Raw genomic sequence first — 13,512 nt, 5'->3', positions numbered from 1 at the left:
TGCTCCAAGGTATTTATAGAATACGAGAATATAAAATACAAGCTTTTGCGTGAAAATAGAGTATATTTTCTTACACAAAATTATTGCTAATTTTACTCAAGTGAAAGGTCTGAGTACTTCTTCCTCCAGTGATGAGACTTCTTGTGTTGAGTGTGAAGTATAGTGTTGCCAGATGTGGTACATCCTCACTGTATAACATCTGTTTCATTCCATACTGTTAGACTTCAAAACACCAAATAGTTATAGGCTGGGTCATCAACACTTTCATCCCTTCCCAAACTGAGGGCTTTTGTTTTACTTCCGCAGACCTACAGGTCCCTCCACACTGTCAGCGGGGCGGAGCACAACATGGATTTCCCAACATTTCGCGTCATTTGTATCTGGCTGCTGTGAAGTCCAATAGAGACAGGAGGAAAGAAAACACTGTAGACAGATTGCGCTCCGCTAGCCTCAAACGCCATCTTTAACAGATAGGGGCTTTAAACCGGCAGAAAACTGGGAAACTGGCACCAGTGGAGACAACCCGTTTTTTCACGTGTGTTTTAAACCCTCGGATCGCTCTGGAGCTGTACGAGTCGTGGCTTTTGGCATTTATAACACAAACTAAATTCGTGAGGAAATCGGCGAGGCACTGGTTAGCCTCTAGCTAGCTAGCGAGGGGGAGGGGCGGGGGTTTTGAGGATTTTTTTTTCGCAGCCGAAGTTGTTTGTTTATGTTATTCCACACGGACATGTCCTCTTCAAACCCAGGTAAAGTGCAATAAAAATCACAGCGACATTCAGCGACATTGTACTATGCGACTGCTAATGGGTTATGGGCGTTTTGTCATACACAGCTTAACTGGACACTTTCCTAAAGATAGCGTGACAGCAGCGGCTGAGTTAGCTTAGTAGCAAAGCTAATGCCATAGCAAGGGTGGCTGTTTATTGCATAAGTGAGAGCTTGCTAACATGCTAGCCAGCTAACAGCGGCTAGATAAATGTCTAAATAGCTCCTTTGTATTATTTATCAACAGATCTAAGTAAAGTGACTACCAAGCTACGGTGGCTAATTCAGTTTATTTGTTTCTGTTTTTAGAAAATGTTGCTCACAAGATTGATAACTGTGTGCTTAACGTAGCTTCAACATTAGCTCGGGGTTGCGGTTGTCTTAGCTCCAAACTATCTACAATCAATCTACAAACAACTGTCCATGTGTTTCTAACTTAATGCTTTTCTATAAGTTGTGAAATAAAAAACAATGTCACCTCTGTGCGTTAAAGCTAATTTGGCCTCTGAGCGTGGGCTTCATTGAGTAGTTTAGTTTCCTTTGCAGTGCTTGAGGCACAATGGGAAATCACCTGTCTCTCTATGTTATTAATAGAGTTACCAGATCCAAATCTGGGTATGGGGGCAAGTGGGACCCAAGCAGGTGGCGGGGCTGTTGTGCCAAAAGGGACCAACAAGAGACGAGCTACGTAAGTGTGTGTTTTTAGAGGTAAAGTTTGTGTTGAAATGTCAGCATCGTGTTATGTAAATTTGCTGACTGGTGTACTTTTGCTTTCGATTGTTGTGGTCAGAATTCTCATGAGAACATTTGTGTGAAGTTTCTCATGTGTTACTTCTCTACATTGCAGGCAAGACTTTGATGATGATGAAGGAAGCAAGTTGTTCAGGTACATTTGTACCAGTTTGTCCAGTTAGAAAGCAAAATATGTGTTTAATCAAGTGTTTGAATTGTCTGGGCTGCTGAGATAACAGCAGTGTTTCTCTGTTTTTCCCAGGTGTGATGATGAAACGGGCGGCTCTAACAATGACAAAGAGCGCTTTGCCAGGTAGGAGGATGAACGAGGAGAAACAAATGTGTTTCAGAGCATAATAATATTGATACAGTTATTACCCTTGCTGCGCTTGCTCTTCTGTCCATGTTTTTTTTTTCCTTTTTTAGTCTTACACTTCTTTTTATTTTTGGTTGTGATTTTTGGGCCAGTTTTTTTAGTGGGTTGGTTTTATTTCCAGGTTTTTGGAAGAAGATCAGAGTTTTGCAGATAAGGAAAAACTAGCCAGGTATGGCCTGTACCACTGTGGAAGGCTCCCTCTCCTGCTTGTATCCATATCAATAGTGAATGCACTGATCAAATACTATCCTGTCCTGCTGGGACCCCAGCACATTGTCATTTTGACAGCACAAAATTACCGGTATATTTCACCGCTCTGTGCGTCTGTTTTGGTGCCTGTAAGAATGTCATGCTTCTTTGCCCTAAGCAGCTGGTTGTCTATTTCAACCCACCACTGTGATATGTGTCACTAACCGCTGCGCTGTGTGTGAGGGATTTCTTTCACTTTGGTAATCCCTTCCTCTTGAGCAACTTTCCTCTCTGTCTCTTTTGTCTCCCCCCTCTCAGGACATCTGAAGGGTCTTTCTCTTTCTACACTTGCCGTCTTTTGTCACACCGACTGGCCTTGAAAGACCAGGTTCTCTCGCTTTCCCACCATCATTTTGGTGGATCATTGACTACACTTTATTGTTTTGTGCGTCCATTATTTCTCTCACCCTCTCTCATTTCCATCTCTTCTTCCAGATCGGCATACTTACATTGCAACATTAACTCTAAACTCTACTCCATGTTGTCCACCTGCCTGTTTCACCCATCTTGATCCTTCCTATCCTCTCCACCTCTGCCTCCCTCCCTTGTTTCCTCACTGCAGGGAGAATCACAGTGAGATTGAGAGGCGGAGGCGGAACAAGATGACCGCCTACATCACAGAATTATCAGACATGGTGCCCACCTGCAGTGCTCTAGCACGGAAACCGGACAAACTAACCATCCTACGAATGGCTGTGTCCCATATGAAGTCTCTGAGAGGAAGTGGCAATACCAATGCAGATGGGTCGTACAAACCTTCCTTTCTCACTGACCAGGTATGAGCAATTCAAGCTGCTTTCACACATGTTCTGCAACATTACCCAGAGCAGCTGTATGTGTGAACGGTAATGTCTGAATCAGTTGAACTGCACATTAAACAGACTTTTGGAGAGTTCATGAGCAAGTGGGCGTGTTGACGACATTTCTACCCCGGCGCCATCCCTCACCTAAACCAAACGGGAGTATTTCTAGTAGGTGTGAACGAATCTCACACGGACAATCTCCACACGTGTTCTGCATGTGTGAAAGGGCAATTCTGTACAACGTCAAGAGAATCACATCCGGACATTGTCTGGAGTTCATATATGAACGGCTCCAGGGAGAGAAATGTAGAAATCGAGGGGTTGTCAGATGTGAAACGTGTTCAGAGTAACTATTTCTGACAAGACACTACTGTTTTGTGTAGAAGTAAATTATTAATTTAGTATACAGGTTTCACAGTCACAATGTCGTTCACACTACACCTCTCTGAGTTCAGTGGAAATAGAGTGAAGGAGGAGTGAAAGTAGCACCTTTTCAAGTTTGCAGGTTTTCTCACATGGTAGTCAGTCACTATTTTCACTGACTGTCTAAATTTGTAATGTCAAAAGAGATGTTCATTTTTTTTCACCAAACTTCATACACCCTCCCTCCGGGCCATTGGTCAGCTTATTTTAATTGTTCAAAACTAAATTTGTGATTAAGCATGGGCTCTAAGTGACTGTAAGTATGTTACTCCCTCCTGGTAAAGCTGCCCGCTAGCAGGTGAAAACAAGCAACTGGCATCGTATCATGGAGACGGTCATTATATGCCCTCCCAATGAGAACAGTGTCGATATTAGTGACAAGGACCAAGGGAATTGTGTATTCTCAATTTGTAGAAAAAGAGCTATAATTTACACACAAATATCATGCTCCATGATTCACTGATCGCTCATCCTCGGTGCTTACCCTCCCTTTGATGCTTTCTGTCTAAAGGAGCTGAAGCACCTCATCCTGGAGGCAGCCGATGGCTTCCTGTTCGTGGTGTCATGTGAGACCGGTCGCATTGTTTATGTCTCAGACTCCCTGACACCCGTCCTCAACCAGTCACAGTCTGAATGGCTCGGCTCCTCCCTTTATGATCAGCTCCACCCAGATGACACAGAAAAGCTCAGGGAGCAGCTCTCTACTGCAGAGAATAACAACACAGGTACAAAGCATTCTCAGACACTTTTAGACATTAGTAGACACATGTGCACCCCAGTACACCCATGATTGACTTAATGCACTCTCTTGTTTGCAATTTAAAGGGAGAATGTTGGACTTGAAGACAGGAACAGTGAAGAAGGAAAGCCAGCAGTCATCAGCCAGAATGAGCATGGGAGCCCGTCGATCATTCATCTGCAGAATGAGGTGTGACTCATAGTAGAAGTAATTATGCAGTTTATTATTTATATTGGTGTGTGTGAGCCTGGATGCATAAATTGTTGATGCGGTGGCCTGTTTGTGTTTAAAGGTGTGGTTCGTGTCCAGTGGAACCGTTGTCAATGAACAGACTGAACTTCCTTAGGAACAGAAACAGGTGAGCAAAACCAAACAGCTGGTTAAAAATTGTGTTAGGATTACAGCATATTAGCATACCTGGAGCCGCCTAGTAGCAATAAGATGCACGTAAACATGAATTTATTACTGGCACAGTAATAGCACTGATTTGATTTTTCAGTCTATTTTACAATTTCTTCGTTCACCTCAGGAATGGTTTGGGTGCAGCCAAGGAAGGGGAGCCCCAGTATGTAGTGGTCCACTGTACAGGATACATCAAGTCTTGGCCCCCTGCAGGTAAAACTAATAATTGTGTGGGGAATTAGCATATATAGCCATGTGTTACAATGTGTTATACATCTGTTATGATATGGCTTTGGTCTGTAAAGGACGAGTTATACTTTGTGCCCATTTTAACACAGTTTTTGCATGTTTGTATTTATTTTAGGGGTATCATTAACAGATGATGAAGCAGACAACACTCAGGGGAGTCGCTACTGTCTAGTTGCTATTGGGAGATTACAGGTATAACGGATGTCACTTATTTGGGGAGGTGCACATGTGTATTTTGTGCTCAAGCAAGTTATGATGATGATGAAATCATTTGTGACTAATTAAATGTTCTTTATTGAGAAGTATGTGGTTGATGTAAAGGAGAAAGAAGTTCTGCAATTGTGGCAATGAACCTTTCGCTTCTGATCTGAAACCTTCCCTGTAAATTGTGTAATCTCTGACCCCCACATCAACAATACAAGAATAAAATTGCCTTAGCTGGTGGGAGAAAAAAAAACGAACGCCTACCATAAGGCAGTACTTTATGGTCACAATCTTCAGTCTTATCTGAAGTGTATTACAACTGATGTTTGCACGGTTACGCTGTGTTTAGAAATATTCTTTTGTCCTGGTACCTGATTTGCTGAGTTGCAAAACTTTGATAATATTTATAACTTTTGAATAACAATTCAGAACAAGAAACTCATTCTCTTAATGTTTCGTCCATAAATGAGATTCATGCACTGTGTGATTTTAAATAATCTAACTTTTTTCTTTTTCCTTCTTCAGGTGACTTGTTGCCCAAGTGACACAGACATAAACAGCATCAGTGTTCCAGTAGAGTTCATCTCACGCCATAACTGCCAGGGCATGTTCACCTTTGTGGACCACCGCTGCATGGCCACTGTCGGCTACCAGCCGCAGGTAAGCATTGCAACTGCTGGAAATGTCACGTCCAGATGGCGTTAATGTCTTCTGGGATAATAGTGGTTGTATTATCTGCTGTTTGTTGCAGGATTTACTTGGTAAGAATATTCTCGAGTTGGCCCACCCAGAAGACCAGGGCTTACTGAGAGACAGCTTCCAACAGGTAGGACGGTCTGAATATATGCAGCTTTTTGAGGACTCATTTTTATTTCTGCTTAACTCTTGTTTTTGTACTACCACATCACTGTGTTTACATGCACTTAAAAGACTACTCTTGCGATTTAGCTTCTGTAACATTGTCAGACACAAGATGGCCACTTGAAAAAAAGAGATTAAAATCAATGCAATAGAACAAGAGTTATGTTTTTTATTGCGTTTATTCTTCCTCCTTCAAACTTCTCTTTTTCCGTCCAAACCTAGCACGTACATAACCCACAATGCGACTCGACTCAATTTACGTAGCTGTACAGATTTGGGTGTGTTATGTTTAAGGGTGTAACGATTCTGAAACCAAGACCAATACTGTGATACAAATGTCCACGATCTCATGTCGTGGAACGGGGCTATAGAGACCTGGTATGATCACTTCTTTCCTTCTTTCAATTCTTTTAAATTTGCAAAGTTGTTGTCTCGTTGTCTTCAGCTCTAACTGCCGCTGATTCAAGACATCACTTGAGGCAGTGGGGAAAGAATTGCTGTGACAGTAGTGTGTCATAATGAAAAAAGGGGAATACACATAGTAACCTTTTATTTTCAGTAAAATATGAAGTAAAGTCGAACCAAAACTGAAACTGATCCTAAGTAGCTGCTGTAGTGTTTTCCCCAAAATTTCATTCTATTTGTGGTGGTAGCTGACCGGGGAGGCGGGGGCCATTTTTAAATTATTATTAGATAATATCATATATATATATGATATTATCTAATAATAATTTAAAACGGATAATATAAATACAGCATTATGAGTGTTTGGCATGTTGGACTTGTGACCTCAGGTGGTGAAGCTGAAGGGCCAAGTTTTGTCAGTGATGTTTCGGTTCCGCTCCAAATCGAGAGAATGGATCTGGATGAGAACCAGCTCCTTCACCTTCCAGAACCCATTTTCAGAGGAGATTGAGTATATCATCTGCACCAACGTCAATGTCAAGTGAGTCACACTTTGTAGACTGATTTTTTTTTTTTTTTTTACCAATACAGGTGATTATGTAACAGTATTACACAATCAAATACAGCTAATAATGAAACCATTGATGTGGTGAAATGTAACTGTTGGGAAAGATCCCTCTGTCTGAGTGATTACCTTTCACCCCCAATCCCTCTTCTTAGACCATTACTGCAACCTCCATGAATAAATCACACACTGATCACTCTCTCCCTACACCTCTCCTCTGCACCCGTCTCTCATTGTGGGGCAGTAGAAACTCGACTCAGGACCCCCTCACTCCTATCTCCTCCCCAGGGGGTTTGCTGCCCCCTTCCTTGGGTCAGAGCAGCCCAAGCGGCCCTCCTGTAGTGCTCAGCCCAGGGCAGGTGGCCACCAGGTGAGATCAGCCCTGACCTGACTGTTGTCCCCCTGCATGGGAGAACGGGGGGTGCTTCTTCATGGGAGACTACTGCTGTTTCTAGCAAGCTATCGTCCTTCTGGTTCTGTTGTCATTTCCCACCCTGAGTGATTCTTCTCTCCATTTTATTTATCTCTGTTGCCCTGTGGCGTTGGAAAAATATAGGTGTGGGCTATTAAGAAGCATGTCTTATAGTTGTTTTCATATAGTGAATAGTAAAGAGATCAACTTTTAACAGGTGGTGTAGCATGTTAGCAGTATGTATTTAAATAACAGGCCCTTCTCTGCTGAAGCTTGTCACTCTCTTCCTCTTCTGTCCTCCTTTTTCTTTTGTTGCCATGGTGACCAGTGGCGGGTTGAGTGCTATTTTGCCAGCAGGTGTTTGGGATTTCTCACTCAACAGTGGAGGGCATGGAAATGGAGATGAGGCTATTTTAGACTAACTTCAAATAAACACTCTTTCTCTCACTCTGTTTTTCCCTTTTCCAGGCAGTTCCAGCAGCAGCAGCAGGCTGAGCTGGAGGGAGGCGGAGCCAGAGATGGTCTGTATGAGGCAGGACCAATTACCCTCTCACAGGTTAGGCACATGAATGTACTTGTCCAGTCTGAATAACTCTGTTCTTAAAACTGTGGTTACACGTTCTTTCATTTTAAGAAGAAACAAAGTATGACCAGTGACGGAACAACACTGTACTTCCCCATACGAAGTACAACACAGATATAACTAGTAAACATCGAGTCCAACAGTAAAACACGTAATAGTTGCAGTAACCCAACAATTAGCTAGAATGTTACATTAGCACCACATTAGCCTCAAAGACCTAGTATGACTAGATTTCTCATCACTAACAGACAAAAAGAAAATACCTCAAATTACAAACAATCAGTAATCAATAATAGTCCTGCGAAGGTATTTTTGTGGAATAGATAAAAGATGCGTACCACTATTTGCTTTTTCACAGATCACAGTGACACATTTTCAGACATTGTCTTCTGAAAGGAATTCCTAGTGCTGCACCCGGTTACACACATGAAAAGTGACAGAAATTGTTGTGTAAGAGAGCTAAAGAGAGAAGTTCAAACCCTGACAAATCGTAGAGCGGTCAGAGACAAAACTGTCCTTTCAGATTAAAATGAATGTGATTTACCTCACGAGGGCTGCAACCTCCAAATGATGATTGATTAATTATTAACAATTTTATTCTCCATTGATCTGCTCATCGTTTTCTCAATTAATGGTTTGGTTTATGTAATGTCTTTAAATATAAAGTCAAAATGTCTTTTGTACCACCAACAGTTCAAAATCCAAAGACATTCAGTTTACTATTAAAGCAATAAAAAAACAGCAAGTATTCACATTTCAGAACCTTAAAGTCATTACTTTTTAATCAACTGTCCAGACTAGTTGCAAATTAATTATCTGTTGATCAATTAGTTGACTAATTGTTATCACTCTTCGCTTGACTTGTTAGCTTGAATTGTTAAAAGTTTGGCAGTTGTGTCTTCTCCTACTATGTTGCAGCCTCCTTCTTCTGTTGTGACTGTCATTAAATATATTAACTTAATATTAAATATCATTGTAGATGTGTGTTAATCTCAGGTTCAGGTCAGTTCTTCACCACTTTAAGAATTTTGGAGTGTGATGGCTGACTGATAATTTTGGTGGTCCTCAGATGCCAGTCCAGCCGGTGCAGCCTGTGACTGCTGCAGGACCAGACCACAGCAAGACCCTTGAGAAGCCAGAGCTCTACTCCGCCCTTTTTCAAGGCCCAGATCAGTCTAAGGGCATTCCCTCCACCTCCACTCCCTCCACACAGATTTACCCTCCAGCCAACAACTTCACTGCTAGTCGATCCAGTGATGCTTACAGGTAGGAAGTCTTATGTGTGCATGTCTTTGCATGTGTTTACATGTACAACAGATCTTAAACCTCAAGGCAATACTTCCTCTAATAGCTTTGTCAATTAAACATCTTCATCACGGGGCCTTAGTGCGAGGTTTGCTCAGTCGTGTGTTTGTTGTCACATGGAAACACATACAGATTTATTGGAGATCTCTCATACAAACAACATGACACAGTGCAGAAACAAGTGTTTGTTGGTGCCTCTAGTTTATCCTGTTATTTTCAGAACTGACTTAATGAGGTTATGTTGTTAATTTGGAGGTAATGAGGTTATTATTCACTCTAAACTATATGAACAGCCACAGTGATTCCTGGCTGTAGTGGGAACTAATAAATTCACATGTTTATATAACCTGCTTTGTCTAAAGATTTGCCTGTCGGATCACATGGGCACTGTTTCTGTATGATATTGGCTGATGTACAACAACAACTACCACATTCCCACATGTGCTGTAAGTGGGTGCAGATGTTGCCTTTATTATGGCTCGTTCAGAATGAATTCCTGAAAGCATGTACAAAATGTTTCAAGTAGCTGTTACGCTGACTTTAAATACAGTTTGCTTGCAATCACAGTGCATTTTTTGAGAGAGGTGGTTTCCATGTTTATTTCAACAGGGTTCCTAACATGTAGGATAATGGGAACAGTTTTATTTCATTTTCAGAGCTCTCACTCTGCTCACTCTTCTCTGCAGGCCAGTCAATATGACTCCGCAGATGGCACAGCCAACCCACTCAGCAGGACAGATGCTGGCTCAGATGTCTCGTCAGAATGGAGCCCCGCAGTCCGTTACCCCTTCCAGCACTGGCAGCCCCCTCCATGGAGGACCAGCAGGAGGATGGCCTGGAGCTGGAGCTAGACCACAATTTAATAACCAGGTAAGCCAGGAACAGGATTCATGGTCTGATTTTGCGCATCTTCATTGGCATTTCAAGTCAGTTTTTATTCACAAAGGAAAGATACTTAATATAATGACACTTCTATGTGTCTCCTCCAGTTACTGATCACATTCACATATTTAAAGTGGCAACCTCAAAGATTTCAGCCCTCGTTGATTAAGCAACACCTGTTGTTTCTGGCAGTAACAGGAAACGCGTTTTGATACTACAGGTCACAGAATTCTGGGGGCAGCTAAACAAACCATTGTCGTTTTAATAGAGAAGTCAGAGCAGAACACTTGGCCTTTTTCCATCATTCTGTGAGCAACCATGATCTGATTCTACGCTGCACGTGGCTCAAGATATTGCGATATAATCAGTGGGCCACAGCCTCAGTCACTGTTATGTTACCTTATTTGGTGATAAGTAGCGACTTAATGGACATTTATTTCATTGATCCTGCCCAACTTCTAGTCAGTAAATTGAGTTACTCTTTCATTTCTAAGCAGCAGGTGGCTCCTCAGGCCCCAAAAACCATGTCTCCACCATTTGCTCCCATGGGAGGATTTGGAGGTGGCTCTTCCAACTCTTTTGGCCAGATGCCTACAGGTGCTGCTCCCACCCCCACCAGCGGTGCCAACTACCCACAAATGAATGCTCGTGCCAGCCTCAACACCAACGGTTATGGTAGGTTTTGTGCATATATGTTGGAATCCATGTGTCTGTGTTTATACTGGGACATCCTCTCACCCCTCCGTTCTCTGTCTCAGATGGCTCTCAGTCAGGGGCACAGTTCCCATCTCGAGCAGCCGAGGCAGTGTGGCCCCAGTGGCAAGGCCAGCAGCACTCACAGAGTAATGCAGAGCAGCATCCTCATGCTCAGGGCAACCAGCAAGACATATTTCCTGTGAGTGATACAAACTTAACCTCTCAAGCATTCACATTACTCTCCCTTTCTCTGTCACTTAAAAATACCTTTCTTTGTCTCTCTTCTTCTGATTCAGGATGTGTTGTCTATGTTGGACCAGCCTGCCAACTTCAACGGTGATGACTTTGAGATTTCCATGTACCCTTCCTTTAACGAGTGACCTGGTGAATACTGTTCTGCTGGTCCACCTAGTCTTCTCGACTGTTTTTGCCGTCACTCTTTCTTATATCTTTCGCTCTTCTGCTCCTGTTTTCTTCCTGCTCCTGAGAGTAGCACTCTTCCCTTGCTTCGCATGGCTTGAACTGCACTGCCACAAGCCAGTTAAGGATGGAGGGATATATCTGATTGCAGATATATAGGAAAGGAAAATCAAGGATTTGCTACTGACTAAAAGATCATTATTTTAACAATATTCCAGCCATTGTAAGAGAAATCTCTAGCTAGCACTGCCCAAAGCTCAACAACCTATGTTGTAGATATGTGAGATATATATATAAATATATAAAAGCGCACAATCACACAACCACACTTGAATAGACTGCACAAAAACACTCTTACATTCTGGTAAAAATACATAGGAAGTAAACACACACACAAACAAAGGCCTTTTATTCTAATATATTCCTGGTTTTTCTCAGGCATTGATGAAGAGTGTATTTTGCTGTTTTACCCGTTTAGCATGTAGACTAATCACACCAATCATTGATTTAAACTCTCAGGAAATTGCAGGGATATACAGCTTTGGTGATTAAGAAAAAAATCTAAGCTGTTGCACGCAAACCACCAATGTCTGTGCTAACTTCACTCACAATTTTAAACCCACAGCATGTCTCTGCATGTATGTCAGCACTGCTTTCACGGAGCGCTTCTACATTGTGTAGATTTATATAGAGTACAGTTTTCTATGTACATTGGTGGCTTCACCTATAAATTTTAATTATTTAGTTTTTCCTCTTAAGGAACATTTAAGGTTTTTTTTCTTCATGGAATGGTGTACTCAAACAACTCAGACACACAGTGTTAAAATGGCTACATACTGTTTGTCTAGGTGCCTGTTGGAAATGTATACAATCTATTTTCCTTTGCTTACATATACATATATACAGTATGCATGTGTGGTATGTATGTTAAATGGATGCGTACAGTGTCATTATCAACTTTAACACAGTCATAGGTTTTCCAACTTGCTTGATTTACTTCTTCCTGTCATCCTGCATTACCCTGTACCAAGTATGGGCTTTTTGTACTCCTTTTGTAAAAGAAATTAAAAAAAATCACACAGCAATAATTAACAAGCAGGAATTGTGTACTTTTAAAGCCATTCTTTATTGTTATAAATGTTTTCCTTGATTAATGTTATTTTGAATTGGAGATGTGGAAGTAATGTTTGATCTAATTATATTTTACCCTAGTATTTTATTGTTTTTTCAAAACTTTTAATGATCACTTAAGTTCTCCGTTGCCCTTTTCTGATCTGTATGTTATTAATGGTTTGATCAGGGTATTCAGGATTAAAATGGAATAAACGGAGCTTAAAGCAAGATGATATAGAAGTGAGAATGTCCCAGAAGATTTTTCTCGGTGTTTTGTCCTGTTGTTTGTGACAAACATTTGGATTAGGACTGAATCTTGGCCAATAAGATCCAACTACCTGTGTTTTACAATCAGTTTTTGGTAAGTTTGTATTTTAGGAGAATGTTGTGGGATGAAAGATAATGCTCCTAAAAATATTTAAGTTTTAAATGTGTGGTATTAGTTTAAATTTGACCCTTTTTAATTGCAGTTTTCCATTGTTTGAGTTTAACACTCATGACAACAAATCATGTAACTGTATGTATACCCATGTTGATAATTGTCTGGTTTTCATCTACAAAAGGATGTTGGTGACTGTGTTGTCTTTGTTATTGTTGAAAACCTTTTCGGTTGCTCTGTATCCAGGTTTTTTTTTTCCAATGATGTGAACTTTTATCACTCATAGAAACACAAATATATAAATATACTGTATATGAATATGAAATGTTAAATGAGAGAATGTTTGGTTTTTGTATTAAATTGTTATATTGTCAAAAATGAAATGGTTGGTCTGCTATTTGTAGTGCACAGACTTATTTTCAGGTATAGTGGCTCACAGCAGAGTTAGTCAGTCCACAGTATCATTTAATCCTTAATCACAAAGTTATATATTGTTCATGATGGGTGCTTATCAGTGCACTTCACTGATCACTTTCATGCAAGCGTCATGGCTGTTTTCAGTTACATCCATGCATGTCTTCACTTCCTTGAAACAGTTTTATGTTCTTAACTGTTGAAGAAACACAAGCCAGCTTTTCTTTGATTGGCCTGTATCTGTTTTCTTCCCCCTTTCTTTGTATCGGTGAAGATGTGAAGAGATCAGTGGGTATCTACTAGGATCAGTTTCCGCCTTCATCCTTCCCTCATCTCTTTCACAGCCTGGGGGTGAAAACGGATGGAACTGATGCTAGTACTGGTCTAAGATAGGTTTACTATGTCGGCTATACCCCGTTTGGATTGCACTTGAGTGACGTCTTGTGCTGTAAATCTTGTCTTGCCAGTGTTATTTCAATACATTCACACTCCTCTCCCAGCTTTTTGTCCAGATCTACTGTTATTTGCATAG

The 13,512-nt window shown here is 41.2% G+C and overlaps 1 protein-coding gene across 7 annotated transcripts; it reads left to right on the top strand.

The window, feature by feature from the left end:
• Positions 1-409: 409 nt before the first annotated feature.
• On the top strand, positions 410-12,949 carry arnt (aryl hydrocarbon receptor nuclear translocator). Of its 7 annotated transcripts, none has more exons than XM_056379973.1 (20): positions 410-749; positions 1,363-1,456; positions 1,616-1,654; positions 1,763-1,813; positions 2,688-2,901; positions 3,863-4,076; positions 4,177-4,279; positions 4,383-4,448; positions 4,620-4,705; positions 4,857-4,933; positions 5,471-5,605; positions 5,697-5,771; positions 6,601-6,752; positions 7,024-7,146; positions 7,657-7,744; positions 8,841-9,037; positions 9,763-9,946; positions 10,453-10,633; positions 10,717-10,853; positions 10,951-12,949. In XM_056379973.1, the coding sequence occupies exons 1-20, from the start codon at positions 713-715 to the stop codon at positions 11,032-11,034; spliced, it is 2,337 nt and encodes a 778-aa protein (XP_056235948.1). In that variant the 5' UTR covers positions 410-712; the 3' UTR covers positions 11,035-12,949. The 7 variants fall into 7 exon arrangements, with proteins under 7 accessions (XP_056235948.1, XP_056235947.1, XP_056235950.1 ...); XM_056379972.1 differs by having other exon boundaries at positions 7,021-7,146; XM_056379975.1 differs by having other exon boundaries at positions 411-749; positions 10,456-10,633.
• The last annotated feature ends 563 nt before the right edge of the window (positions 12,950-13,512 follow it).

Source organism: Seriola aureovittata, chromosome 7 (genome assembly GCF_021018895.1).
Source record: "Seriola aureovittata isolate HTS-2021-v1 ecotype China chromosome 7, ASM2101889v1, whole genome shotgun sequence".
Classification (NCBI taxonomy): domain Eukaryota; kingdom Metazoa; phylum Chordata; class Actinopteri; order Carangiformes; family Carangidae; genus Seriola; species Seriola aureovittata.
This window is presented reverse-complemented; position numbering and strand designations above follow the sequence as displayed.

What these genes read in the sequence shown, in the direction of transcription:
- arnt (XM_056379972.1), top strand. Translation starts at nt 713, where the DNA reads ATGTTATTCCACACGGACATGTCCTCTTCAAACCCAG. An exon ending in TGAGAGACAGCTTCCAACAG is followed by an intron (nt 5,772 to 6,600) that starts GTAGGACGGTCT and finishes TTGTGACCTCAG; the next exon opens with GTGGTGAAGCTGAAGGGCCA. An exon ending in CCAGGGCAGGTGGCCACCAG is followed by an intron (nt 7,147 to 7,656) that starts GTGAGATCAGCC and finishes TCCCTTTTCCAG; the next exon opens with GCAGTTCCAGCAGCAGCAGC.